At 44.0% G+C, this 27,506-nt stretch overlaps 1 protein-coding gene across 1 annotated transcript in view; it reads right to left on the bottom strand.

Annotated features, from left to right (window-relative positions):
* Positions 1-27,506, bottom strand: part of EGFR (epidermal growth factor receptor) — a 221,354-nt gene that overhangs the window by 70,522 nt on the left and 123,326 nt on the right. Inside the window, exons 2-4 of the mRNA XM_019984353.2 lie at positions 6,211-6,362; positions 5,182-5,365; positions 2,055-2,189 (exon numbers count right to left, since the gene is read on the bottom strand). Coding sequence (XP_019839912.2) covers positions 2,055-2,189; positions 5,182-5,365; positions 6,211-6,362 — 471 coding nt within the window. The remainder of the gene's footprint in view (positions 1-2,054; positions 2,190-5,181; positions 5,366-6,210; positions 6,363-27,506) is intronic.

The following is a 27,506-nucleotide window of genomic DNA, read 5'->3' on the forward strand; positions in this document are numbered from 1 at the left end:
TCCAGAATAATATATTAAATATTTAATTCTTTTCTTATTTGCTTACAATGACATTTCTTTATGGACATTTGATTCAGCTGCTGCTACTGCTAAGTCACATCAGTCGTGTCTGACTCTGTGCAACCCCATAGACAGCAGCCCACCAGGCTGGTGTCCCTGGGATTCTCCAGGCAAGAACACTGGAGTGGGTTGCCATTTCCTTCTCCAATGCATGGAAGTGAAAAGTGAAAGCGACTGTCTTATTTGTCTATGGCTTATTTTTATATGTCTATTCTTAAACCAATACCATCTTGGTTTATTGCCGTAGCTTTGTAATATTTGAATCTTATTATTGCATAAACCTGTTCACCATTTGTCTTTCCCAACACTGTTTTGCCAGGTCATTTCTGCAGCTATGGCGTAAGGAGGGCAGGTGAGCTACTTTGGGTACCTGATTTGATCTATAGCAAAACCATATTACGCTCACAGCCTTTCCATGTCAGTTTTATTTTTTGTTGTTGTTGTTATTGTTGTTGTTACAAATTTACACAATTTAACCTCCCCACTGTACATCAGATTGCTGAGCAAAGGCTAACATCCATCTCTGGAAAATGTAAAATTTTACATTGTAAAAGAAAGCTTTTGCTTTCTTGCAAGCAAAGTAGGTCAGTTGGGTATCTGTTGGAATAATGCATTTACAAAGTCAAAGGGCTCAATGCCCATGTTCACAGCAGCATTTTGTCCACAACTGTCAAAAGGTGGAAGCAACTCAAGCAATTCAAGTGCTCACTGACAGATGAATGTATAAACAAATGAAATATTATTCAGCCATATTAAGGAAGGAAGTTCTGACACACGCTCTAACTTGGATGGCTCTTGAAGACACTGTGTTCAGTGAAAGAAGTCAGTCACAAAAGTACAAATTTGTCAAATTTGTCACAAAAGGACAAATACTGTGTGATTTTACTCATATAGGGCACCTAAAGTTGTCTAATTCGTAGGCTGAAAGTAAGATGATGGATGCAAGGCCTGGGGGTGGAGAGTTAGTGGTCGGTGGGGACAGTTTTAGTTTGTCAAGAGGAAAATACACGACTGGTGGTGATGGCTGCATAGCAATGTGAATGTGCTTAATGCTACTGAACTGTACACTTAAAAACGGCTAAGATGGTAAATTCATCTTAGAGGTATTTCATCATAACTAATCAATCAAGTCAAAGAAAAACAAGCAAAAAACAAAGCAGCTTTAGTTGATTTTTAAGACCCATATCAGCTTCAAATTCTAAGACCAAAAACACCAAAAAAAAAAAAGTAAAAAAAGCACCCATGCATCCACTGCAGTTGTTGGAAAACAGAGAAGCAGGAAATGGTGAGGGCTTCTTATTTTAAAAGCCTGAAAGGTGAGGGAGATCAGGAAGGGAGCAGGCTACTTGGAAACTGGGGTCCTCAAAGTTTCCCACGAGGTATGTCAAGGGTGCTAATGGGGAGACTTGACCTGCAGCGTGGTCCTGGCCAGCTGCTCCCTTTATTGATGAATAGTGGGGACTAGGTCATGGGCAGTAGTTAAATATGGACAAGCTTATCTCCATGTGCTCCTTAGTTCTGCCGGGCACTCCATCCATGTGGGAGTGCCCGGGACCTAGGAGCAAAAGGGCAGAGCTGAGCCTCAAAGCTTCCAAAGGGCCTGGCGCCACTTTGAGCCTCAGCAGAAAATCGGAAGCTACAAAAGCCTGGTTAGTCTCCTCAAACAGGATGAGAGAAGCCCCTTGCCAGGGTTGGCATGATGGGCTTTTCTCAATGCCACATGAGAGCTCAGCTGCCCTGGCAGGGCCGGGGTGTGTGTGTGTGTGACCTGTAAGCAAGTGAGCTGTCACCACGAAAAACAAACCTATTTCTGTCTTAAATAGGTGCTCTTCTAGTGAGCATATAATCTGTTTACTACTTATTTTCGCTGTAGATTCATGTAACTTAACATGAACTGTGCCTTCTCTGGCTCCCACCCCAACTCTACAGCTCCGCCCTGCCTTATGAGCTGCAATCCGGGGGTGGGGTCGGGGGGAGCACTGTGGAACACTTACAGTTGCCCTGCTGGTTCTGAAAGTCCCCTGTCATGTTGCTTAGAAAATCAGGGTTGACGATGTCCCGCCACTGGATGGTCTCCACGTTGCAGAGGACAGGGTTGTTGCTGAATCTCACGGCACCTTGCAGAATTTCTGCATGAGAAAGGAACCCCCATGAGCAAACTTGCCATCTCTTCTAAACTCTTGTGAAGTATGCATATGCTTCTTCACATTTTACCTTCTGTTAAGAGATGGCAGCATGCAAATGAGACTCCCTGGAACTGCAGTGGGGCAGTGGAAAGTGAGCTGATGGATTCCTCTATGGAGGAGTTGGGATTCCCCTGCATTGGGTCTTTGAACAATGAATGACCAGAATTTAGAAATCAGGGGCCATGGGAAGATAATGCTTTAGTCAAGTAGCATGAATGACAGGTATACAGTAAGTTGGTGGTTCCCAGGGAGGCTGGCTGGTCCCAGCCGGACCGGGGTCACCACGTGATGACAGTGTGAAAGGGCAGATGGGACAGGAAGGGTGGGTGGAAGGGAAGATGCTGTGGTGCTTGGGAAAGTGGGGAAAGAGGAGCAGGAAGGATCTGTATGTGTGATGAAGAGACTGTGTGGCCAAGGGAAGGCAAAGACTTAAAACTGTTCAGCTGCTCAAAGGAAGAGTTGGCATGACGTGAAACACCAGGGGTGATAAGAAAACTTGAGCTGGAGCAGAGGGCAAGTATTCCCCCATGACACTTATGCAAACATTTACCGAATGGCTTCTGTGCACAGAACATGGAAGTGAGTGCTGTGAGGCATGCGGAGATGAATGATTCCTGCTGGCTCCTCTCTAAGAAAGGACAAGCATGTGAGGGGCAATGCATAGTCAGTAACCTCTTGTTCACAGAGGACCATGACCCATGACGAGGCTGGCACTGTGCCAGCTGCTTTACATGCATGCATGCTCAGTCACTCAGTTGTGTCTGACTCTGCAACCCCATGGGCTGTTAGGTTCCTCTGTGCATAGAATTTTCCAGGCAAGAATACTGGAGTGGGTTGCCATTTCCTCCTCCAGAGGGTCTTCCTGACCCAGGGATCGAACCTGCGTCTGTTGCATCTCTTTACCACTATACTACCTAGTAGTCAGACATATGCATGGCCTGAGCTAATCCTCACATGGTCCTCTGACCATAACTCAATTCTAGATATGTAAGCAATGCCAAGCATCCCAGAGTGGGAGAGGACACGGAAAAGGAAGAGTTCTTCTGGGGAAGCTCTCTTTGGCTGTTGGAAAGAATAACATCTCTGGGAAGAGAACATGTGGAGGAACCCAGATGGAAGTGGGCTCAGTGTGCTCCAGGCAGACAGACAGCCCCAGCAGAGGCCGTGAGGGGCCAGGTAAGCAGTTCCTTCGGCAGATGGTGGGGAGGGGCTGCAGTCACAGAAGGCAGGCTGGGGGGTCGGAAAGGGCCACATCTTGTTTTGGGTGTGAAATCAGATATGACAGCTGGACAACCAAGTGAAAAGCTTCACTTAGGAGGGAGCCAGAGTCAAGGGATAAACTCATGAGAGGCCAGAGCTGGAGACATAGAAGAGAGAGCTGGGGTTTCAGGAGCCTCAGAATGACAGACCAGGAGCAGGAAGGCCAAGGGGACAGCAGCGGGATGACCAGAGGCCCGTGTTAGTTATCAACTGTTGTTGTTTAGTCCTTAAGTCATACCTGACACTTTTGCAACTGCATGGACTATAGCCCGTCAGGCTCCTTTCTGTCCATGGGATTCTCCAGGCAAGAATGCTGGAGTGGGTTGTAATTCATGTCGAATAATCCAAATTAGAGGATTATTCAATAAAATTAAATAATCTGAATTGATACAACCCTAATACTCACAACAGGAATAATACCAAGCACAGAAACAGCTCCCTGGGGCTTTGTCTGCAGTAATTCACTTAATCTTCTCAACAACCCTGGGGAGTCTGTTATCATTGTCCCCCCCCATTTTTGAAATCACAGAAAGAACCCACTCCCAGGCGCCTGGCTGGTGAGCCATGGAGCTGATAGAGCTGGGGCTGGAAACTGACAGTCTGCGCCCCCACCTGCCTCTGCCTGGCACCACGAGACAGCAACTTTGGGAGGCATCCCAGTGGGCTGAGGGCGAGGACAGCACAGCCCAGTGCCAGCACCGCACCCAACTGCATGGGAGGCTGAGGGGAGCCCTAAGGCCATTTCATAAACGCAGAGCCCAGGAGCTGACCCGCACACAGGCGCCATGGGGCTTGGGCAGTCAGCCCGCCCTGCACTCCGGCCTGGGGTCAGGCCCCATACTGCGACCCTCCTCTGCTGTGTGTCCTCTGCTCTCAGCCCCTTCAGGGCTGGCCCCGCTGCCGATCAGAGTCGTGAGGCATGAGGGAAGGTTAGGGCTCTGTGGCATGGTCTGGGTGGCCAACCCTGGCCATTTCCTCACTCCTGTAGGAATTCAAGAGGGTTACTTTGACCAATTTTTTTTTTTTTTTGTAAAATGGCAGAGCATACCACTTGCTCTGAAAGAAGGTGAGGGGCATTAAATTAAGTTACCAATTTAACATGGCTGGCACTGTACCTGCCACAGTCATCGTTATCTTCAAATTTTAAAAATCAACTTGCCGTTTTTCCACAGTTTTCTCTCACAGCACCCTCGTAAGTGCCCTCCCCACAAGAACTCAAACTTCGCCTGTAATACCTTTATTCTCTATCCTTACAAACTTAAAAATGGCTTTCTGTATAATAGCGTGACTCTGGAAAATGTCTCAGACAGTGGTTGGATTTTTACTCTTTGTCCCTTATACATGAGGTCCAGGCAGTGACTGGCGGACTACCTGAGCATTCCAGTCCCGTCATCTGGTCATACTCTCCTTTTTCCAGAACCTTTACCATGTCTTAATTTATTTTGTAACTCTCTGGATACATTTCCATGAACAAGACAGAACCTGTACTTGGCTTAACTCTTCCCTTCCTGCCCCATTAACTACTGTCTTCTTAGAACTTCTACTCACTGTCTCTTGCATATGGCTGGCATGCAAAGCAAAAGTCTTCCCTGAGTGGAATTCAGAAAAGCACCCAGTCTGCTAAGTACCGTCCAAGTCGCTCTTCGTACTATAGCCTCCTGCGCCCTGCTCTCACCCTGTAAGTTTCTCAAGGGCAGCTCCCTCAGTCCGGTTTTGTTTGCTCCATAGTTGGATAAGACGGCTAAGGCATGGGTGTTTTCATAAAGCACATTTCCTCGGATGATCTGCAGGTTTTCCAGCGGAATCTTCTCCACTGTGTTGAGGGCAATGAGTACATAGCCGGCAACCTCCTGGATGGTCTAAGGAAATAAAACATGAACATATTATTTCTCTTTGGAGGAACCATGAACGCAAGATCTAAAGCGGATCCAGAGAGCCCAGGACACCTAGCTGAACAGGAGTGGTTGACAAATCATGTAGATAATTACCACTGACCCCATGGGAGGTAACAAGATTTATAGTGATTCCTGCATTTTTGCCTCTTGAGCTTGACAGCAGTAACAACGGACCATGTGCGTTACTGAGGAATGCTGTGACTTTCATTTTGCCTGGTGTTTAACAGACTTAGCAGAAAATGGAAACATTTTATTAATTTATTTTGTATTTGTCTTGCAGGCTTTCCATCAAAAGCAAACAAACAAACCCAGAAGAAAACCAATCAAATCCTAAGTTTAACTATACCAACTCAGAAGCTTTTAAGGCTGGGTCCGATTGGCTCACTGGAGCCTATTGCAAAACATATGGCAGTTTTGTGAACTAGTTTTTAAACTCTTGGTAGCCAGAAATCAACCGTGGTGGGAGTATTTATACCAAGAAAACAGGCAAGGGCTACAAAGCAGGTCTTCTTTCTTTTTTTTCAAACAGCCAGTATAGCAGGATACCATGGCTGCAGTGCTGGTTAAAAGATTAGTGTCCACAATGATAGCAGAATGCCAGGCTAGTCTATTTCTCTTTGCTATTCTTTTATAGCTACAACTTGACACTATCTGGTAAAGTGACCTTTCCATAAAACTTGCATGTGTAAGTAATTGCCATAGTAAAAGTAAATACACTGCCAATTAAATTCTGCCAAGGCCTTATTTACTTATATTTACTTTATTTACTTCTACTGTATTTGGGTAAGGATCAAATTCATTGAACTAACCTTGAGAAAAGAAAGGTTGTAACTACTCTGCATGTAGGTAATTTCCAAATTCCCAAGGACCACCTCACAGTTGTTGAACATCCTCTGTAGGCTCAGAAAGTGGTCTTCAAAAGTGCCCAACTGGGTGAGCTTGTTGCTTGTCCCTTGGCAAACTGGAAACAAGGGAAAAAAGGTATCACATGAAATAAAGTAAAGTAGAAAAACTAAAATAAAACAATCTTCACAATCCTCAACTAACTGCATGCTTCAGGGACTTAGGATAGTAATTCTGATTGAAGGCCATTCAGGACAAACATGATAAACAATGTTTAAAAGTTTATACAAGATGCAGTTCAAACTAAGGACTAGTTCATCTCTATAATGCATGCAACTGTTTAAAAATATTAAAAATTCAAGGAGAAACAGATGAAAACCCTATGGAAATCTTTGAGACCAAACCGTCTAGAAGAGTTTTAGTAAAATGCATGAAAAAATAGACAATAATTGTATATTTACAATGTTAATAAATATATAATTAACTTTTACTTTGCAAAAAGATAACATGTCACATTATTATGTGTTGAAAGACTATTTACAAACATAGTTTCCTACCACAGCTTTGTACAACCTAAAATCAATGACAAGACTGTAAATTAAAATCCATTGACCGGAGACAAAAAATATTCTAAACTGATGCACCGAAGAATAAAATCAAATATTACATAAAATTTAGAAAGTAACATGAAAACACACTTGGTTGCTAAGAAACCAGCATGTCTTTGTATCTGCCACCCTCTAAGGAGCCTGCCACCCAGGTGGAGGGGCAAGGGTTTGGCATCAGTTGCTGGGATGTGGCCTCGGCACACTTAATGCCCTGATGTTTTCAGCTGTCAAACTTAACATAAGAAAACATTTTAAATTAGGGGATGAAGTCAGACTATGAGAATACATTTGGTAGTCTATATTTAAAAGCAAAGGAGAGGATTATAATAAAGTCATGTTTATAAATTAGCTCTTTGAACAACATGTATAGGCAAGCATAAGAAAACAAAGAGGTTTGGGACTTTTGAAGCAGGGAGCTGGTAAGCGACTGTACTTTGAGCCAAAATTACCATAAGTGAGGAAATACGGCCTCTGGCTTTGGAGGTTTGATTCAGACCTGACCAGGCAGGGCTGCAATCTGCAACCAGGTGGTTGAGCACAAAACCAACACCAGAGTCAGTATGTGCGGACTTCCTGAGGAACTCTTCCCAAATCTGCATTTCTATTTGATAGGTTCTTTGCTCCCTCCCCACGGTAGTGTTCTGCAGAGCATCATTTGACTGTCTGCTCTTGCATTTTGGTGCCAAGGCACTGAGCGCATGTTCAGACAGCACATAATGAATGTGAAGCGTTTACACCACCATTAAATATGAAGCAACCCTTACTTCCTCTTTGACTTTGTGAGGATTTCCCTCTTTTCCCTTCTGTGGTCTCTTTCAAATTTGGTGGTAGAGAGAATGCTCACAAGGGAACTGCAATGGTTCACAAGACAGAGCCCCCTGCACCGGCTCCAGGGCACGGTGATTTCATCACTCTTTCAACCATAACATGGGACAGACCCAACATCTCTGGCTGCCTTCACTTAGGAGTGTGGGCTGCTCTGATTGCAACCTCAAGTTGGAATCACTGCACACAGTTGGCTGCAGTGCATACAGATGAGGCCAGACTGATTTCCCAATTCGAAGGTCCTTAAAGATGCCAGCATCAGTGGAAGTGCCGGATTTTGACAACAAGAGGTGACCTTTCTGTTGGCACACCTTGGAAGCTATGGTCCCTAAATTTCAGCCTAACTGGTCAGCTCTGGTCTAGGCAGCCCCAAGTATTGGTCATGCCCTTCATGCCAGCCAGGTGACCACTGTTGACTAGAACTGGGTGTTGGAGCATGTTTCCGAAGGGTTTCTTCTGTACACAGAAGGATGAAAGCAATCACAAATGTTTTCATTTTAAAGGCTCAAAAATATCCATTTGTAAATTTCTCTTGGCTGAACTATTTTTATTACTAAATTATGTGAAAATGACTTTCATCAGTTAAAAAGGAAAACATGTCAGGTAAGTTTACCCTGTTAAAGAAGAAAATAATTGCAAAAGGACTACACTTGTGTTTTTATTTATTCTTTCAAAAAGTGCTAAATGAGCACTGAAAGGACTTATTTGATGAATACCTACCATGACCCTTTGCTATTTACAGTTACTATAAATTACTTTCCAATTTAAAAAAAGATCCTATATTTGGAAGACAATAGCAACATTACACATTATTGATATGAATGTTAATTTGTAAAACATTTTGGAAACAATGGACAGACTGTGCATACAAATAAATATGCTTTAAGTCTATGTCATGATGATTCCCCTACTTTGGAAAATCTATTCTGAGGAAACAGACCTAAATTTTCATGCAAAATGTTGACATATTTTTTAATAATGGCAAAAAATTGCCCAACTGCCCAACATGTTTATTCTTAAGAAAAAGCAGCCAACACACTATTGGACTGAGCTGAAGGCAAATCCATCTTGAGTCCTACTCCTGGGTTAATGACTAAAGCAGCAACAGAAAACATGACAAGGCTGCTTATTCTGAGGCTTCTCTGCCACACACAAAAAGGGAGACAGCAGGTCTGGGGTGAGGATGCAAATGGCTTGGCCTGGGTTTCTTGACTGAACAAGGTATAATCTTGGCTCCATCTTTATACCAAATATCTCATGTTATGTAATACAGGACATTTAAATGTGAGACCATTAAATCAGTAATATTGAAAAATAAAAATCACTAACTAGCGAGGCAGACCTAAGGCAAAGCTGTGAGAGGAAAGGCTCTGAGCTCAGCCAGGAGAAAGCTTCCAGTCAGCACTTCCCCTGTATGCAGACTGAAGGACTTCCCGGAGCTCCGCAGCAGGGTTTTCTCAAATACAGACTTGCTAAAATCCTTTCTGGCCTCCCAGAGCTGTTCTGAGAAGTGAATGCACACAAAGCTTCAGGTTTCTTTTGTTACAGCTAACTACTGGGGACTGTGACAGCTGCCTTGACAGAAGGTGTGCCCAGACAGACGCTGGGACCTCCGTGGATGTGTCCTTGTCCGGTGATACTGTGTGAACTGGCCGCATTTGGTTGGCTTACTCAAATACTGGGCATTAAATAGAGTTACTCTGTGAGAAGAATATTTATCCAATGGGAAGAAGAAAGAAAAAATATATTGTACTTTAAGAATTTCATTGAAATATGCATTTAGGATTAGGTTTTTAAGCAATTTATTCAGAGAGAATTCAATATTACATTAGGCTAAGCCTTTGAAAACTAGACAATTAAAAGTGTTTGTGTCAAGCTCCACATAACATGATAGAGATTTGCTTTCCTTCCCGCAAATCTGAAGACAAATTCTACTGAAACAAGAAGGGGGTCTTCAAAGCACTCAGCTTTTCATCTTCACAATTTATTATGATGATTCATAAATGGACAAAAACCTAACAGAATTGTACTGTGAGCATCCTTAAAGTAGCATTTTATTATGTTCACTTTAACACATACCTACCATCTAATTTTTTCTATGCATTACAAAGTAAGGCACAGATAGCCGTATCCTTCATCCTGACATGCCACTGGTTACAGTTCAAGATTACTGACAGTGGTTATTGAGGTCACACCACAAACTATGAGATAATCAGTAATAAGTGTAGCACTGATGAGTTTCAACAAACGCATGCAGCGTGTAACCTATACTCCTGTCATGCCCAGAACATCATGGTCACCCTGGGAGCTCCCTCGTGGCCCTGTTCAGACAGCCCCTGACCCAGACACCACAAACTGCAGATGTGTTTCCAGTTAGGACAATTCTGCCTGTCTGGGGCTTCTGCTCATGGACTCACATGGCACCACTGGTACCAGGGTTCATGTGCTGTCCAGAGTCAGGCTGTTCTCTTTCTGAAGAACCAAACCCCACCCCCCAATTTATTTGAATTGAAAATAAAACAGTCTGCCACCTTTAAGTCCTGAGACATGCCTGATTTGACAGGGAGAGCCTGTGGCTTTCCTGTGTCATTGTGGGGGTGTACCTCTCTCTTTGCCCACAAGCCTGGACAAATCTGTAAGGCTAAGACATAACACTAAAACAGGTTTCTCCAGATTTTCCCAAATCCACTTAGATACTTTTGGAATTGCCTAATTGTTTTAATTTGCTTTCTTTATGCATTAATGGCAGCCAAGGTCCCTGGGCACTTGCAAATCTCTCCACATGGCCTCTAAAACTGTCTGTTTTTATTATTGCCTCATTTCCCACAGAGTACCTCATTTTGAAGCAGAAATCACATCACATTGCTCTGGGTTTGAACCATCCAAGTTTCCCAGGGAAGCAGAACAGAGGATGGGCCCCTGCTTGTGCCCCTCCTACCATCTCTCTCAGGCTCCCTCCCCTGCCCTTTGGTCCAGCCAAGCCTCTCTGTTTCTCCCAGCCACCAGGTTCCTGCCCCCTTCAGGGCTCTTCCATCTGCTTGGAACACTCTTCCCTTTCTCCCCAGGTCTTTGCATTTTTGTGTCCCTTTTGTCACTGAGATTCTACCTCGGTGGACATGACATCCCTTCAGAAAAGCCTGTTCTGGGACCAGGTCAGCTTAAGTCTTCCCTACTGAATTCTATCACATTTTTCTGATTTCTTTTCTCTTCACATTCATCACTACTTAAAATTATTTATTATGCAAATACAAAGAGTGGGGAGAAGTGGAATACACATATATCTCCTTGGACTGACTGCTGGGATGTGAATACACATGCTGTGTTTACATTTTAGATGTGAAAGCAATGGGCTGATAGTGGTCATGTGACCAGAGTCTTGGATGACTTGACATGGACCTCTCAGCCTTTCTTGTTTCCCTGTGTCTGGTGGTAGAGAAGGAGGCAGGATGTCGCAGGACAGTGTCAGTTCTCACAACTTTCTAGTTGGTTACTGTAAAATCATTCTAGGCTACTTAACGTATTAGATTAAGCTTTAAAAACCAAAGGAAGATTTTGCCCACTTTCATCCTGAAAAGGTTTAAGGAAATCTCAAATAAGATATTTACATAATGGATTTAAAAATAAATAAAGAAAAGATACTCAGAGAGCTTGCTAGAGGTTTCATAGTATCAGGATTAATCATTTCTTTTGCCTACTCAAATTGTGTTATGGTGGTAATTTCAAAATGTGTATGTTTATACATCTGAAAAAAAAAATGCACAGAAATGTTATTGGAAGAAAAATTGTTAACAATAGTCTTTTATGAATACTGGGTTTGGGGTGTTTTTCTTATTTCCTCCTTAGAGTTTCTGCATTTTTCAAATTTTCTACAGTGACCATATAATATATTACTGAGGAGATAATTTACAAAACTCTGTGTTGAACAAGGCCAAAAGAATGACACTTTTAATAAAATACATTTCATAAAAATTGAGAAATGTTCTTCAAAGTTTTGCATATTATTAATTGAATGGCTTTATGGAAGTGCTTTAAAAATTAGAAGTAACCAAATAAAATACTAGATATAGAAACTGTTAGAAGGGTAAGGAAGCTGCAGGTTCTTCACTTCATTGGTATTCAGAACAGTTGCATATGGTAGCCCTTGGGAAAAGCCATGCATTGCACAGATTTGGTGTCTCTTCAATAATGATGGAATTGAAGAGATTCCAAGTTCCATTTTCTTCCTGATCTATCAATACATTTTTTACATTCATTTCAGGGAGTAGAGAGTAAGTTTATTCCATAGAAAAATGTCATAAATTGTGATTATAGCATCAGACTGGCCTGTGAAATTTATTTAATCCATATAAGTTTGTAGGAATGTTGACCTACAGTTAAATTATAATGAAAAAGTTGGGAAAACATATAATAAAAGTAAACACAAATATGATTTTTAAAAAGTACAAAATAGTATTTAAATTTTCATTGTGGCTTTAATAAAAGGTTTTGTGGAATGGGAAAAGTTTCATTATAATTTTGAAAAGATTTTTATTTTTCAAAACTTTATATTTTATCAACAGTTTCTTATTTGATCATATTTAATTTCATACCTAATACATAGTCCTCATCCTGTAGGCATCCAAAGACTGTTGTCAAACTGAATTTCAATCTACATTGCAACTTGGAAATGCACATATAACACTCAAAAAGTCCTCTTAAATATTTGGTAATTTGCAATGTGCGTTATAATACACCTACTGGATTAAACATGCCAAGCCTTGGCATGATCGACACATCTACAAACTCAAATCTAAGCTAACAAGCAGAAGACTTTAAAACAACACCTATTTTGTTTTAGAGTTGGGACACAGAGTACCTGGTTGATTTCCTTCCCTATAATTTTCCCCTTAGCCATTAAAGTAAGCCCAAACCAAGTTTATGACTTTTTAAAAATAAACTACAAGTTAGGAGACCTGTGCACATTGTGTCCACTTTTTTGGGAGCTAACTGCTGTGCATGAATCCCGGGAAGACCAGCTCGGGGAGGGGTGGTGGAAGGTTTCCAGTGACAGCATCAGATCAGATCGCATCAGTCGCTCAGTCGTGTCCGACTCTTTGCGACCCCATGAATCACAGCACGCCAGGCCTCCCTGTCAATCACCAACACCCGGAGTTCACTCAGACTCACGTCCATCGAGTCAGTGATGCCATCCAGCCATCTCATCCTCTGTTGTCCCCTTCTCCTCCTGCCCCCAATCCCTCCCAGCATCAGAGTCTTTTCCAGTGAGTCAACTCTTCGCATGAGGTGGCCAAAGTACTGCAGTTTCAGCTTTAGCATCATTCCTTCCAAAGAAATCCCAGGGCTGATCTCCTTTAGAATGGACTGGTTGGATCTCCTTGCAGTCCAAGGGACTCTCAAGAGTCTTCTCCAACACCACAGTTCAAAAGCATCAATTCTTTGGCGCTCAGCCTTCTTCACAGTCCAACTCTCACATCCATACATGACCACAGGAAAAACCATAGCCTTGACTAGACGAAACTTTGTTGGCAAAGTAATGTCTCTGCTTTTGAATATGCTATCTAGGTTGGTCATAACTTTCCTTCCAAGGAGTAAGCGTCTTTTAATTTCAGGGCTGCAGTCACCATCTGTAGTGATTTTGGAGCCCAGAAAAATAAAGTCTGACACTGTTTCCACTGTTTTCCCATCTATTTCTCATGAAGTGGTGGGACCGGATGCCATGATCTTCGTTTTCTGAATGTTGAGCTTTAAGCCAACTTAGACATCTCCAAATCAGTGTGAAGACTGTGATGTATCATTATGGGATGATCTCCAGCCAGTTATCTCAACTCTCTGGGTCTCAACAGGACCAGCTTGATGCCCTTGACAGGGTAGTTGTGAGCAGTAATGAGATTGTGGACACAAAAGTGCTTCATAAATCACACATTTCTCTAAATACAAATCATGTCTGACATTGAGGCTTTGCTACAGCAGTATTCAGAGCAGGCAAACCACTGCAATCTATTTCTGCCTACGTGTCTTCAAGGATACCAGCAAACTACCCCCACCTCTTGGGGCGGCGGGGTGGATTTCTTCTTTAAATGCAGTCAACAGAACTGCTGTGTTGTGTCAAAATTGAGGATGCTTTAAAATTCTAAAATTAAAGACATTACTGTTCACTTTTATTGGATGCTGTCCAGAGAATGGTTCTGACAATGGAAATGAAAAACTTTTGAATCATGGAGCTGGTTGTCCATTCCATTTTTATAGGTAGTTGAATGGCTGGTAAGTAAGAAATGAATTTTACCTATTTGGGATGATCAAAAATGAACCTGGACCAGAAAAGATTTCAGAAAGCCATACCCATTAATTTTTTATTCATTCAGCCCCATAAATCTTTTTTGAGTATTTGGCAACACAATTTGTGCCTGGTCCTCCTTATTTAAACAGATGGACAAATACTGAATGAAAATTCATGGGCAGATGAATGACATTATCAGATTATACACCAGAATCTATATTAGGTAGTACAGAACTAGATTACATGTGGTTAGAGTGTTCCTTGAGTGAATATTAAATGCTGAGCAGGGTACACTGAAGAAAGGACAGAAGATTGGAATTGGTTTAAAATCTCTCCATGTGAAAATATAAACAAGAGAGAATTTAGTGTGTCTGGTCTTTACTTTCTAGAGATATCATGAGTCAGCGCCTCCTCCCGGCTGGGTTCTGTTTTTCTAATCTCCTAGCTGGGGACTACTGCTTTCTCACGCTCGGGGCTCTCTCCACACACAGGCATGCCTCTCAAGCGAGAAACGCCACTGCCAACCCATCACCTGGATGCTTCACCCCCACTTCGATTTTCATGCTTCTGACCTACTTCTTCAGAGCCCTGCTGTGTTTTCAGGTGAGTCCTTCAACCCGAGCAGTGAGGGCCAGTGCAGAGGCCACAAGGTCAGTACTTGACACTGCACAGTTGCAGAGACAAATTTCAAAGCTCTTCCTCAAGAATGTGACTGCTGAGACCTGCCTATCACCTAAATGAGGAAGGGCTGTTACTCCCTCTCACCACAGAGGGTCACTGAAATGGGATGGTCTGCCTGTCTAAAAGCAGGAGACTTGAAAGAGCAGAGCAGGACGGAGGCAAGGGGTGGGGGGCAGATGGTCATCACAGAGGTAAGCCTGGAAAGTGGGAAAGGGAATATTCCTAATGGGGTGGGTGTCAAAGACCACTACTTGAAACCGGTTCAAACCTTGACAGTTCAGAGTCTGACTTAAGACAGCCTCTGTCTCCCTGCACCTTTCACCTCTGACTCCGCTGACCCTCTTCAGTAGAGACCTGGAGAGCAGAAGGCAGCGGCTTTCTATCCTGCCCAGGCCTCTGTGACTCCCCCTAATGAGGAAGGCTGGGGAATGCTCCCTAAGGTGGGTGCTGTTCCTCTGGAGCTCACCCAAACACCAGCCCGGCCGAAGAGCACCCCAGCCTGGGGAGCCACGGCTGTAGATGTTGCTGGCCACTGAGCAAACGTTTGTTCCCTCTTGCTCTGTGGTCGGCACCAGGGCCACGAGGGCTGCTTGTTCTTCTGTTCATTCACTGCTTCAACTAAAACACATTTAATAAAATGGCTCAACAACAGTTGTCAAGAATGAATCAGAAGTGCTCACTGCCCTGAAGAGACATACCAGCCCTTTGGGGAGATGACTTTACTCACGAAATAATCACAGGACTTCCCCCAGCCATGCAACAGAGCCACTGAAGGACCCAGGCCCGCAAGAGGAGAAGTCGCCAATGGGAACATTCCTTATGTTCCTCACAGTAAAGCAAAGAAGTCACTCCATGTTCCCAGCAAAGAGGAGGCTGCCTAAAAGTGCCAGGCGCTGGGCTTGGTGACTCCACTACACCCAGTCCCACAATTTGCCACACTAAGAAAATAAGACTTATTTCATTTCTCCTTCTCCCCTGCATTGCCCTCCTCTGGGTCATCTGGAGATACACATGAGTGATCCTTCCTGGGTTCTCTATAGTTATCTCTAAGAATCACTTCTCCATGCATTCTTAATGAAAACAATTCTGGAAAAGATACATAATTTGCAAGGAAATAAAAGATGTCTAAACCAGAATGGAGGGTAAGGATCTTTCTTGCAAGTGTTTCTCTGTGGAAAGACTGGGTGTGGGCTCCATGTGGCATGTCTACCCCAACCCCAAGACAATCCGAATGTGCTTTTAAATATTTTCTCCTATCATTATTGATTTTGTTTTTAAAAATAAGTCACTAATGCACAATTGTTTCAAGGCCACGTCTCTAAATAGATACCCATTTAACTTGGTTTACTCGTGAGCATAAGGAAAATCGAACACACAGAGAGTCACCTACCCCCCAAAAAAGAACCCAGAGTAAATGACAACAAACAGCTAAACAAGGGAGTGATCACTAACACCAGGAGAGGTCATGACACCAAAGGTTTCTTCTGAAAACAAAGATGTTCCCAGCACCCCTCCCTGTGCTTCCCCACTGGCGCCAGCCACAGTAAGGCCAGGACTAGCTCCTCGAGTGTCCCACGGTGTTCTGCCCAGCCTTTGCTGTGAGACATTCAGGAGGTCAAAGAGGACCTGTGACTCTCCTACAAGGGAACCTACAGGAAAAAGGAGCAGAAGAAAGGGAGCAAAGATGTTAGGAGACAGAAGGAAGCTGGTCTACTGGGACTGCTTGGGAAAGGATGGATTTGGGGGAGGAGGGTTCAGACGTGAAAAGAGCTAACAGGGCTGAGATTTCTAAGCCATTTTTCAAGTCTGAGCTTGCATTATGCTGCTTCAGGCTGGAATTGCTTTCTGTGGGGGCATCATTGTATCCCTTTTGCCCCTGGGAACAAATGAGAAACAATAAAAGGAGAAAAGTAATCTCCCTAAAAAGATAAGGGGCTTGATTTCACCAACGAGCTGCTTGCTTTTTAAAAAGTTACCAAAACGTGTCAAGTCCTCAGCACAACTATTTGAACCAATCCGTCACAGTCATGTCATAAAGGATTTGAAAAGTCAGAAAAGGGGCAAGCTAACCCCCTATCCATTCTGACTACAGAGCAAGAGCATCCAAATTTTACAATGACCTGTCAATGACCAATGGCCTTAGAGCCATAAGGACTGGGTAAGAACTCTGGTCCCAACACTACTGGGACCATGTTTCTATCACGCTGAGGTTCTTTTTCTTCACCTATAAAACAGGGACTCTTGGGAGGGTTCAGGGAAATGGGAGAATCTGTGCTCAAAGCATCTGACACATGGTAGACTCAATAAATATTACTACAACTTGAATCTGAGTTAAATCTGGACTGGGTCCCAGTAGAATGAATTGCTTCCTTCCTTCCAAGCTCTCCCAGAGGTTGACCCCTCTGCCTTCTGCTCACATTGTTACGTGTGGCCTGGCGAACAGCTGTGGCTCCTGCTGCTGAGGGAGGAACAGTGGACACTGACCATAGCTAACGCAGAGCCCATGGCCTGAAAGGGGGCACATTTGGACCCATATCTGATCAGGGAACCTGTGTTGGGCACTTAAGCCTGAAGAAGCCACACCTATTGTGTGTCTTTTAGAAGAATTCCCTTAGAAGAGCTCCTAGCTTTGTGTTCACAACATTCTCTACTCTTGTTATTTTTCATTTAGCAAAAAGCTTCATCTGACCCTTCGCAGTTGGGATTTGTGTGCTGTGTGTATTTACATATTTTTATTTAATGCTTGTTTTAAAATGAACAATTTTTTCACTTACTCCTACTTACTTTAAATATTCCTTTTAAGTTGCATTTCAGTGGGGGAGGCATGCAGCCTCTTTCCTTGGTTTACAATGTGACCCAAAGCCCATCCCAATTCCTGGGCTCAGTGATGAGGAAAGACTGACTCAGAAATCACTAACAACTTCTCAGTTGACTCGGGAGAAGCCTGAGCCAACTTTCTGCTGCAGAAGATTCTTGATTGTGCTCAGATACTACTGTTTCTAGAATGTGAAAGCTCTCCATGAGAAGCCAGCAATTCAAGGTCATAGTTCTCCTACAGAACCATCTGCTATTAGATGGACCATGTGCCTGGAAAAAGGTGTGAATGGGTGATGCCAACCGGAGCTGCCTCTCACTGACACAGGTCTGAGTCCAGGAAATACAGTCTGAAGCACCCTGTATGCTGTTCCAGAGCAGGGACTGGAAAACTTCTGAAAAAAGCCAGAGTAAATATTTTCAGGTCTGCAGATGATATGGTCTGTGTCCTAATCCTCGATCCTGTTGTGGGCCAAAGACAGCACCAGACACAAGTAATGATGGCCAGGTGCCACCGTGTGTCAATGAAACTTTATTTGTAAAACAGGCAGCAGTTGGATTTGGGCGCTGGATTGTACTTTGCCAATCTCTGATTTAGGGAAAGGCCTGACAGGAGGAGGGGAAGCACACAATTAGAATTCCCTTTATCCTGGACTTTCTAGAAGATAAACCTGGTTAAAGTGGGTAATTTCACTCCTAAGGTCAAACTCCAAAAGGGTTTGTGTGTGTGTGCGCGTGTTCAGTCAGTCTCCGACTCTTTGCAGCCCCAAGGAATGTAGCCTGTCAGGTTCCTCCATCCATGGAATTTTCCAGGCAAGAATACTGGAGTGGGTTGTCATTTCCTACTCCAAGGAATCTTTCTGACTCAGGGATCGAACACATGTCTCCTGCATTGGCAGGTGGGTTCTTTACTGCTGGTGTCACCTGGGAAGCCCCCAAAAGGGTTTTCTTAGGGTTAAATTCTTCCTAATTCATCATCAGCTAAATAGAGGGATTGAAGATATAAGGTACTAAGAACTAACAAGGAAGTGAAGGGCTTCAAGCTGTTATTTATATGTGTATGTGGGGCTTACAATCTTCCCAGGTGGCACTAATGGTAAGGTGCCAGTGCAGGAGATGTGAGAGACGAGGGTTTGATCCCTAGGTCTGGAAGATGCCCCTGGAGGAGGGGGATGGCACCCCACTCCAGTGTTCTTGCCTCGTGAATCCCATGGAAATGGAGCCTGGTGGGCTATGGTCCACAGGGTCACAAAGAGCTGGATGTGGCTTAGCAAGCACACATGCGGGTTACGGTTCTGTGTGAAGCAACATCTATTCCTAGAACTGGACAGCCAAATCCATGTCCAGGAATCCTGACTTTCCATATTCATGACAAACAAAAACTCAAGTTCTGCTTATCCTTCCCAGTGACTAAGAATGTTAATCCTGCTATGAGTCGGTAAAGCAATCCAGTTTTCCATCTACAATGCTATCTCAAAATTATTCCTTCTCTTCCCTGAAGCTAGACCCCTGATAATGGCCTTTGACTTAACACAGATGCAGCTCATTTCTCCTCTACCTCTGGGCGTGCAGATATGCGAAGACAATGAGAGTCTCTCACTGCTGTTTTTAGCCCCTTGCTTTCAGGATCCCTGAATCCTGCCTCCCCAGCGCTCTCGGGAATTCCACGTGTGTGGTCTCCCTTCACAGGCTGTCCTCCAGAGAGGCTCCCCCATCAGCTCCTCCTCCTGGCTCCTCAGCCCTGTGGCTGCCTCTTGTGGATGTGCACTTGCTCATCATTTTCACTTGTGGTGAAAGCATTCTGTTGTTTCACAGCACATTCTGTCTCTTTAAAGAATAACATGTCACCTGAGAACAACAGCAAACATTCTGTTTCCTTTGGCTTCCCTTTAGCTTATTACACTGAGAAATTCAGCAAGCAATAAGAGATGAATAAATACTGCTGAGTTACTAAAATCTCTATATTAACATCATATATAGGTTTTCAGCAGACTTGATTCACTTCTTTTTTAAGTTTAATAACTAAAGTGGCAGATGAGCAATGAAAATGGAATCTCCACTGCTTCTATTAATAGTAGGGCTGATGGTAAATTCCTCTCAGGCTTGGATGAGGAAGTATTTTTCCTTGCTTGGGTCTCTCTTAGGTTTTAGTTTCTATTACATCCTCCTGGCCTAATAGAATTGGATTTGCTACAGACTGCAGACACAAAATTCTGTTGTTGAAAGCCCGTTTTCTGATTGAATGTATCTGGGATTTAACCAGACTGATTCTTCCAAAAACATGGTCTATTAAGTAACAGACAAGAAAACTTACCCTTGCTTTCCTTGCTGCATTATTAACTATTATCCAAGGGAATACTTAAAAATAACGCACACAGGATTCACAAGACATACTTTTTATCTTCTTTTGAAAAAATTCCTACCTTTAACTTCTCTCTTATGCTTTTCTCCTGCTCACAGAAGACATTATGTAATTCTCTTCCTTGCCAAGCGTTCTTAGAGAGCCTTCCTTTAAGTGCAATGACCAAGGTAAAACTGCTCCACCATGACAATCATTCTAGGCCAAAGAGTCCTGAGTGGGGTTTCCTTATCTCTTGTGTGTGTGTCGGTCGCTCAGTCGTGTCTGACCCTTTGTGCCCCTATGGAAGGTAGCCTGCCAGATTCCTCTGTCCATGGAATTCTTCAGGCAAGAATACTGGAGTGGGTAGCCATTCCCTTCTACAGGGGATCTTCCCGACCCAGGGATTAAATCTGGGTCTCCTGCATTGCAGGCAGATTCTTTACCATCTGAGTCACCAGGGAGGCCCCTTTCTTATCACTCAAAGTAAAGTGAAGTTGCTCAGTCGTGTCCGACTCTGCGACCCCACGGACTGTAGCCCACCAGGCTCCTCTATCCGTGGAATTTTCTAGGTAAAAGTACTGGAGTGGGTTGCCATTTCCTTCTCCAGGGGATCTTCCTGACCCAGGGATTGAACCAGGGTCTCCCGCATTGTGGGCAGATGCTTTATTGTCTAAGCCACCAGGGAATCAACCTTATCACTTAGTAGCAAACTATTTGAATTTCTTTCCTCTTGGGGACAATCAGAGACTCATCTCTAGGAGCAAAATATGCTGCCTTTGATCATGGTTAGTGTCTTTCGAAGGGCAGGTGCTGTAAGTGAAGTTACAAGGCTTCAACAATATGCCCTCCATCTATTTGCTTGTGATCATATGTCTAAGAGACTCCTGGTAGTTAAGGGAGAGGAGTGAAGTGTTGGGGCTGGAGCCAAGTCCCTGGGTCTAAAAACCACCTCAAGGGAAAGCTGCCGAGCCCCACAATATGTCTAAGTACCAAATCCAGGCTCAACAATGCACTCCAAGAGATGGCAAACCTTTTCATTTGTTCTTAGCCAGTCTGGGATTCTCAGGCTGTGCCATTCAATCTGACAGAACATGTTGATGGGGATAAAGTCATTCTTGGCAGTCTGGGGCCTGCAGGTCCCTGTAAGGCCAGTGCCGAGTGAGGATTGTGTCCAAGGGCCTTTCAAGTGGCTGGAGGGCTTGGGCCTAATGCGGTGGATGTAATTAGTTGGTAATCTGTAACCTACTTTTTTTTTCTTGCTGACTATCTGGTTATTGAGGCCAGTAACCAGAGTGGTGAAAAACTGTGAGTGTGTACTTTATGTTTTAACTGAACTCATCATCGAACTGTTTATTCTGGCACATGATCAAATCTGCAGGCGGGGGTGGTGGCAGCAGAAGGGGCTGCTCCTGTGGGGCTGCAGGAATGCCTTCAGTGAGCTGATTTCTACCCTGGTGAATGGCCACTCAAACCAGACCTCTCCTTGAAGCCGAGAAAGTTTCCTACACAAACATTTCTTTGTAAGCTCAATTAACTTTCATAATAATTTGTGCTTTTAGTTTAGGAACTACAGATGTTGTGTGGGTGGTGGCAAGGGTGAGGGGGTGGGAATGAGAGGATGAAAGAGCAAGGATATAGATCCTCCTCCTTTGGAAAATGTGGTAACACTTCCTTTCATGGAAAAAACACATCAGTTTTTAGAATTACTAAAAAATTTGAATCATTTGTAGAACAACTAGAAAAAGCCATGGCTGTTTGGTTTGGGGGAGGTCAGACTGGGCCGTTTCCCAGCTTTTCTCCCTCATAATGAGACCCAGATCTTTGTGGCATGATTATCTGGGATTGTAATTTTACGCTGGAAATAGTTCAAAAGTTGGGCAGCAGAATCCAGCCATTCATCAAATGATCGCTCAGTTTGCAAAAGAAATACAAAATCAAAAATATTAAATAGTAATTGGGAGCAAGTATTAACGTGCTAAGGGACAAGGGAACTCTTATTAACTAGACAATAAATTAATTGTCACTGGGAATGGTTTTACCACCAGAAATACACTTGCAGTTTTTGCCCTTAAGTCCAGTCACTTCTTATTTAATGTTGATTTGAGGTTAAATGGGGAGTGTTACGGGATGTTTGTGGCTATTTCACAGGACAATTCCTAAGTCAATTTTATACTCCAAATCCTACAATATTGTTCATATAATGAGTGTCATGTTCATTATACCCTCATCCACTTACAAATAAAATAACATTTACAAAATGTTTTATACTTCACACATGCAAATAATCTCAGTTTTCTAATTCATGTCTACTTAATGTTCTGTGGGTGTGTGCTCAGTTGCTCAGTTGTGCCCGACTCTTTGTGACCCCATGGACTATTGCCCACCAGGCAAGAATACTGAAGTGGGTTGCCATGCCCTCCTCCAGGGGATCTTCCAGACCCAGGGATCAAACCTGAGTCTCCAGTGTCTTCTGCATTACAGGTGCATTCTTTACCACTGAGCCACCAGGGAAGCCCCTACCTAATACATAAGCTATTAAAAAGTCAACATAAGGAAACTATTGAGAATCAAGCCCACTAGAATGAAAGTCTTGGTGTCTCCTATGCCCTGGTTAATGAGGGCAGTCTTGGGACCACTTCCCTTCTGTATTCATGCAGTGGATGCTCTCACTGGACACCTGACCACCATGCATGGGGCCCAGCACAAAGGTTGCTTGTGGTGAATACTCCTGTCCTAGCTTGAGGATTCCAACTCTGATGACTGCCTTTGAGCCAGCTCTGCAGGGACTGGTGGTATCACCCCAGGCAAATTATTTCTTACTCAGCCTGTCTTTCCTCCTCTGTAATGGGAGTAAAGGTGCCTGCCTTGTGGAATCAGCGTGAGGATTAAACTGTTAACATCTGTAAGACAGTGTCTGGCTCCCAGAGGCCATCGCTGTTGTCATCATCATTAGTCCGTCACTGTAGCATCAGCGTGTGTCAGGCACACACGAGGTCCAGGGACACAGCTGAGAACGGACTCACGCTGCTCCTGCCTCAGGAAGTCTGCAGTCCAGAGGGGGTGACGGACAGCCACCAACTCATGGAACTGCTCGCTGATGCGTGCACTGTGAGTGTGGCTGGGGGAGGGTATGGAAGGTAGACCCTGATCCCGTCTGAGAGGCCCTGGCAGGATCCTTTGAGTTACAGCCATTCATCTGAGCTCTTCAGGAGCCTGACCAAGTGTGGGGAAGGGCTCGACAGGCTTTCCTGCAGGAGGAGCTGTGACTGTGGAAGGTCCCCTGGATGGACATGAGTCTGGCAGAGAGCAGGGTAAGGGGAAGCAGGGGGCCGTTAAAGGGCTTGCTGCTGAGGACTCTCCATTTTAAAGGCATGAGAAGATTTCAAACAAGGAGGAACATGCTCAGGTTTGTGTTTTAAAAATACCTGCTGCTTTTTGGAGCAGGACCTAGATGGTGACCAGAAGTGAATGTGTCTGTAAGAGGTTCTATGGGAGGAGATGTTCTGTTCCAACAAGATGCTCCACTGGGGAATTAGACAAAAGGTTGCACGGGGCTTCTTGGCACCATGTCTTACAACATGTGAGTCTCCACTTTTCTCAAAACAAGAAGTTTAATTACACAACTTATTCAGAAGCACAAGCTCTGAGGCAGAGGTCTTGTAGGAACTGGCACCCCTAGAACATGCTACCTGTCTGAAGAGCCAGCACCCTAGGCTGAAGCCCAGAGCTGATGGGAATGAGCCTGGCTTCTGGCAGTGTCCTGGTGACAGGGGACTCTTCCCCTCTATGTGGGATGTCAGTAGCTTGTAATTTTCAAATGCTGTGATTTTTTCTTATAAACAGAAAAGCCATTATTTTTGCAGCATGTGGTTTCAATGTTTTTTTCAATGCAAAAACAAGAATTACATTTCTCTATGCCATGTTGCACCTTCATAAAATTAAATAATCTCCCTCTTCTAATTTAAACAAACGGCCTTACTGACCCACGGAGAGGGGCCCAGAAGGTCTCAAGAACAGTGTGGAGAGACCAGTTAGGCACATGCAGAACAGTTTAGAGTCTCACATTGTGGAGTGGGGGCTGCAGACTGGCAACATTGGCCTCACCTGTGAGAGTCTGTTAGCGATAAGGAATCCTGGGCCTCATCATAGACTCACAGAATGAAAATCTATGCCTGAACAAGATCTCTGGAGATGCCCGTGCACTGAGCTTTCCAGCCAGGCACTAACGTGGTGGCAGGGTTACAGCCAACCCTGGCAGGTGTTAGGGAGTCTGAATCCACAGAGAGGTGGACAGCTCAGTACAGAAGCACAGAAGAGCATGATGTCAGGAGCACTGACCTTCCCAAGTAAAAATCTGGACTGTGAGCTGTCACGGTAGTAAGGGAAAACTAAATGCTTGGATCCTAGGGAAAGACCTTGAGTTCAATCAAGTCAGGCAAGAGGGGTGGCCTGTCTTGGACTGGGCCTGGGGCTGTGGATGGGAGCGGGGGACCTGGGGGCAAATCAGGTGGCGATGGCTCCCGATTGTCAGCCAAGTGCACAGCTCACAAGGGTCTGTCCTTGGAGTTAGTTACGCCAAGTCCAAACCTGTGTATGATGACAATGCAGCATCACAAAAATCTCCAGATCCGTGGTATTCACACAGGAACCCCTATGGCTTTCCAACCAGAGGCTGTAAGTAAAAGGTATCCTGGGCAACATCACAGTTGTAGAGCTTAAATTTGCAATTTTGAAATTCTGAAAATACCAACAAAGTCAAATAAGTCTCCAGAACCTGAGTCTACACCTTGTATGGGGTTCAGCCTCTATCATGAATGATTTAGTTAATTTCATGCCGAAATGTGCCTTTAAAAAACTTGGTAGAGACTTGAAACACACAGATTTCAACAAAACAAGCTGAAACAAAGCTTTGAGATTTGCTTGAAGGAGTATATAGTGTCACAGCAACATTTTGTGCCAATAGCACAGGAGGAAAATATTAACAAGTCTGGACATCTTAAAACCATGACTGAACTACAGCAGAGAGTTTTCCTATAACTGAATCCATAGCTTTCTTGATCATGTCCCTATTCCTTTATTCACTCTCCCTAATTAGACTTGCACACATGTACACACACACACAGAGCTTTAATTCTGTGTTTGAGCTGGCAAAGTCCAGCTGCTCTAGTCTTTCATTATAATTCCCCCATATTTTAATCCTTCTCTGTCTTCTCCTATAGACTTTCCTTCTCAAAACTGCACCTTGGATTTAAACTGACATTTATACTAGATATACCGCAGCTTTAAAGCTCCTTTTAGAAAGCCTCATGAAATGAAATACACGATAAAGGTGGGATGAAGTTCTTCAGGGTGGTACATAATCTTGAACAGAAATATGCAGTATTTTTAGTCATGTTTTCTTTTCTCCATATTTATCAAAGAAATGGTTATGCTAATTACTATAAGTGAACTTTGAATGTTTATTTCTTAATTGCTAGAGCAGAAAATACTTCTTTTATTCCTTGGCTTTCACCACAACATCACCATCACTCCACAAATTCACTGAAACTTACTAGGCCACACCAAGAAGGGTCTATAGCCACATATCACATTTTTTCCAGACAAGACATTTAAGACACATTCTGGTAAAATTGGAGGAGCCAGGTGGATCATTTTCAGTATCCTCTCTGGCAAGCCAGTGCATGAAGAAGGAATCCAAGACCTAGTCTTGTGTTTTGTGTGCTGATTATAGGACCTCACTCTAAGGTAACCCAGTATGTGGGTTATGTTAATGTGATCCTTGCACCAAAGGTGTGCTACTGTAAAGTGTTAATTAGCCAATCCATCCATCCATTTGTCACCATCTACTGAACACAAGATACTTGTATACTGGCTCCAGGCCTGAAGAGACTCAGTCCAGGGAGAGACAGAATGTGACAAGCTGGAAAGAAGTTACAGCAACAGCTTAGACTGCTAATTCTCAACTAACAGAGGACAGAGGACACCTTAAGAAACAAAACAAAACAGCTTCCTAAAGGATCTGATGCTTGAATGTATGGTGCAGAGTAGCTTTTCATTATGCAGAGGAACACGGGTTGGGGGGCGGGGGGAGAAAGAAGAAAGGAACAGAACATGAGCAGACTACGAGAAGACTGGAGCGAGGGAGGCAGCAGGGAGACAGGTCCACCCACTAAGCGAGCCAGCATGCTGATGCCAGTCTGGCACTGTTGAGAAGGAAAGCCCGCACAGCGGGCCGGCAGTGGGGGGAGGGCCTGTGGCACACAGGTGGGCCAGGGCTGCTGCAAAGTGTGCTGTCAGAGGGCAGGGAGGACCGGCTGGGGCATGGAGGGCGGCTGTGGGCTGGGAGCTTAGGAGGTGGGGAGGGATGTGGGTGTTAGGGGTTTAGAGTGGAGCACCCTAGGTGATGGTGTGGTCTCAGAGGCTCTTCGGCTGCTCGTTTCACCACGACTACCTAAGTAAACTAGCCTTCCCAGGTGACGCCAGTGGTAAAGAACCCGCTTGCCAATGCAGGAGATGAAAGAGATGTGGGTTTAGTCACTGGGTTGGGAAGATCCCCTGGAGGAGGGCATGGCAATCCACTCCAGTATTTTTGCCTGACAGAGGAGCCTGGTGGGCTACAGTCCATAGGGTCACAGAGACGTGACTGAACCGACCTAGCATGCACGCACCTAAGTAAACTGGTATCATTTCTCTCAGAAAGTGGCCTCAGACACACTGTCTAAATCTTTCGGGGATGGACTCTAAGGGTATGAATTGACTTAAAAAATCAAATAATGTATTTACTTTTTAAACACTGTATTGTGGTAAGATACTTAACATGAGACCTATCTTCATAACTGATTTTAAATGCACAATACCATGTGACTTGATGGAATCAGACAGCAAGGAGCCCCCTGCACAGAACAAGGGGCTGAACACAGAACTTGTATTCAACAAATACATTTCTTAGACAGCTGAATTAACTACACCACACACTCAGTTGCATCACTGAAATGCCTTTTTATTCTGGTAAAGTGGGAAGGTCTTCTAATATTAAGTTCAATTAATTGACACTATCCAGGAAAGCTTGGTTATCTAAAACAAAAGATAAAACAATCACCCATTACGCTGCAGACTGGTGTATTTCTAGTCTGTTTTTATTTTTTTTCTTTTTTCTTTTTTTTTATATTTAAATTTATTTATTTTAATTGGAGGCTAATTACTTTACAATATTGAATTGGTTTTAATGGTGGTTCTCTGAGTGTAATTCAGAGGGAGAAAGAATCAGGGGTGGTGGCCGAGTCAGGGGCAGAGAGGAAGACAGAGCAGCAGCAAGCTTGGCCCAGCCGGCTGAGTGTGAGGACGAGAGAAGTCTCTGGAAAGGCAGGATCTTCTGTTCTTTTTGCCAAGGAAAATGCAAAGATGCCCAAGACATTCTTCTAATGACCAAGCCACTACCTGAGAGGGAGGAATGGCAGGAGGCCATGGAGAGGACCTGCCTTACCCGCCCTGCCTGTCTGCTCTTCTCTGTGGAAATGCGCGTTCTCTGTGGAAACAGCTTCTGCAGCACAGAGGCAAGGATGCAGGGCTGCTCATCCTCTGGTGCTAGTGGGAGAAGCTCGCCTGTCCTTGGGTATCAGTTTCACCCCCAAATCTACTCACAGCTGTGAACATCTAAGCACTCAGTGCTTTGGATTGCACGGGCTTTGCAAAGAGGACAGCATGGTGAATTTTTGC

The sequence above is a fragment of the Bos indicus genome, chromosome 22 (assembly GCF_029378745.1).
Source record: "Bos indicus isolate NIAB-ARS_2022 breed Sahiwal x Tharparkar chromosome 22, NIAB-ARS_B.indTharparkar_mat_pri_1.0, whole genome shotgun sequence".
NCBI classification, from domain to species: domain Eukaryota; kingdom Metazoa; phylum Chordata; class Mammalia; order Artiodactyla; family Bovidae; genus Bos; species Bos indicus.